Below are 2,221 nucleotides of genomic sequence, written 5' to 3' on the forward strand. Positions count from 1 at the left end.
CCTTTCCTTTCCTTCCCCCCTTTCCTTTCCCCCCCTTTCCCCCCCCCCTTTTTCCCCCCTTCTTTTCCATCTCTGCTCTGGTTTTTTGGGATTTCAGCCTTCCCTCAGGAAGTGCCCCATATGTGAGGAGGTTTTTCCCGAGGATTTGCCCATGGGGGCGTTCCTTTCCCCCCCTTTCCCCCCCCCCTTTTTCCCCCCTTCTTTTCCATCTCTGCTCTGGTTTTTTGGGATTTCAGCCTTCCCTCAGGAAGTGCCCCATATGTGAGGAGGTTTTTCCCGAGGATTTGCCCATGGGGGACTTGGAGGAGCACATCCAGAGCCACCTCCTGGAGTGCCCCATCTGCAGCGAGAGCTTCGACGGGGCCTCCCCGCAGGTGTTCCGCGACCACATCTTCTGCCACAGCCTGGAATAACCCTCAATTCCTCCTTTTCTGCCCCAAAATCACCCCAAATCACCCAGCCCCTGCTGCTGATTCAGAGGTTTTGCCCCCCACCCCCCCAAAATAAAAAGGGTCGACAGAAAAATCCCCGTCCTGAACCCAAACCTTGCCTTGAAGGAATTTTATGTCCTTGTTGAAAGAGCTAGAAGTCCTAAAATTTGGGGGTTTTAGGCCTTGTTAAACAATTTAAAACTCTTAAAATTGGGGGGTTTTAGGCCTTGTTAAACTATTTAAAACTCCTAAAATTGGGGGGGGTTTAGGCCTTGTTAAAAGATTTAAAAATCCTAAAATTGGGGGGTTTTAGTCCTCATTAAAGAGCCAGAAGTCCTAAAATTGGGGATTTTTAGTCCTTGTTAAACAATTTAAAACTCCTAAAATTGGAGGGTTTTAGGCCTTGTTAAACAATTTAAAACTCCTAAAACTGGGGGGTTTTAGGCCTTGTTGAAAGAGCTAAAAGTCCTAAAATTGGGGATTTTTAGTTCTCATTAAAAGAGCTAAAACTCCTAAAATTGGGGGGGTTTAGGCCTTGTTGAAAGAGCTAAAACTCCTAAAATTGGGGATTTTATCTCCTTGTTAAAAGATTTTAAAATCCTGAAATTGGGGGTTTTTAGTTCTCATTAAAAGAGCTGAAACTCCTAAAATTGGGGGGTTTTAGTCCTTGTTAAAAGATTTTAAAATCCTAAAACTGGGGATTGTTAGTCCTTGTTAAAAGATTTAAAACTCTTAAAATTGGGGGGATGTTTAGGCCTTGTTAAACAATTTAAAACTCCTAAAATTGGGGGGGTTTAGGCCTTGTTAAAATATTTAAAACTCTTAAAATAGGGGATTTTTAGTCCTTGTTAAAAGATTTAAAACTCTTAAAATTGGGGGGATTTTTAGGCCTTGTTAAACTATTTAAAACTTCTAAAATTGGGGATTTTTAGTCCTTGTTAAAAGAGCTAAAACTCCTAAAACTGGGGGGTTTTAGTCCTCATTAAAAGAGCTAAAAATCCTAAAATTGGGGATTTTTAGGCCTTGTTAAAAGAGCTAAAACTCCTAAAATTGGGGATTTTTAGGCCTTGTTGAAAGAGCTGAAACTCCTAAAATTGGGGAGGTTTAGTCCTTGTTAAAAGATTTAAAAATCCTAAAATTGGGGATTTTTAGTCCTCATTAAAAGAGCTGAAACTCCTAAAATTGGGGGGTTTTCCTCTGCTAATTAATCGGGGTCCAAGGGATGGGGCGTGACGCAGGAATTTCCATTTTTAGCCTGAAAACCCCCGATTTTCATGGCTTTTCTCTTTCATCTCTGAGGGCTGAGCAAAGAGCAGGAGCCTTTTCCGGGATTTTCCGGGATCCTGTTCCACTCCTGGAATGCAGAATTAATTACAGACACTTCCAAAATCGCCAAAGCAAACTTTTGTATGTAAAAAAAAAAACCCAAGGAGATGGGATTTCTCTTGGAGATCTCAAAGGTTAGGGCTGGTTTTAGGGTGAAAATCATTCCCTCAGCATTCCAGGATGAGGAAAACCTGGAATTCCTGCCCAGGGATATTCCCAGAGCCCACAGGGAAGCAGGAGCTGAGGATAAAAACCCCCTGGGGATCCTCGCTGAAATCAAATCCTGAATTTGGGTCATTTTGATGCCCCTAAACCTCATGGATTGCCCAAGAAGAGCCTGATCCCAACCCCAAATCCCTGGAATTTTCAGCCTTAAGTGCCTTGGGATAGCAGCTTATCCAATGAATATTTTTATTTTCCTTCAGGATTTTCAATTCCTGCTTAAAAGCTCTTTTTTTGGGGGG

At 42.3% G+C, this 2,221-nt stretch overlaps 1 protein-coding gene across 1 annotated transcript in view; it reads left to right on the forward strand.

Moving 5' to 3' along the window:
* The window catches only part of LOC108448233 (calcium-binding and coiled-coil domain-containing protein 2-like), a 7,898-nt gene extending 7,485 nt beyond the window's left edge, over positions 1 to 413 (forward strand). The window contains exons 9-10 of the mRNA XM_017740502.1: positions 98 to 159; positions 248 to 413. Of these exons, the coding sequence (XP_017595991.1) occupies positions 98 to 159; positions 248 to 413 (228 nt within the window). The remainder of the gene's footprint in view (positions 1 to 97; positions 160 to 247) is intronic.
* Positions 414 to 2,221: the final 1,808 nt, after the last annotated feature.

This window comes from Corvus brachyrhynchos, unplaced genomic scaffold (genome assembly GCF_000691975.1).
Source record: "Corvus brachyrhynchos isolate BGI_N302 unplaced genomic scaffold, ASM69197v1 scaffold47, whole genome shotgun sequence".
In the NCBI taxonomy this organism is placed as follows: Eukaryota; Metazoa; Chordata; class Aves; order Passeriformes; family Corvidae; genus Corvus; species Corvus brachyrhynchos.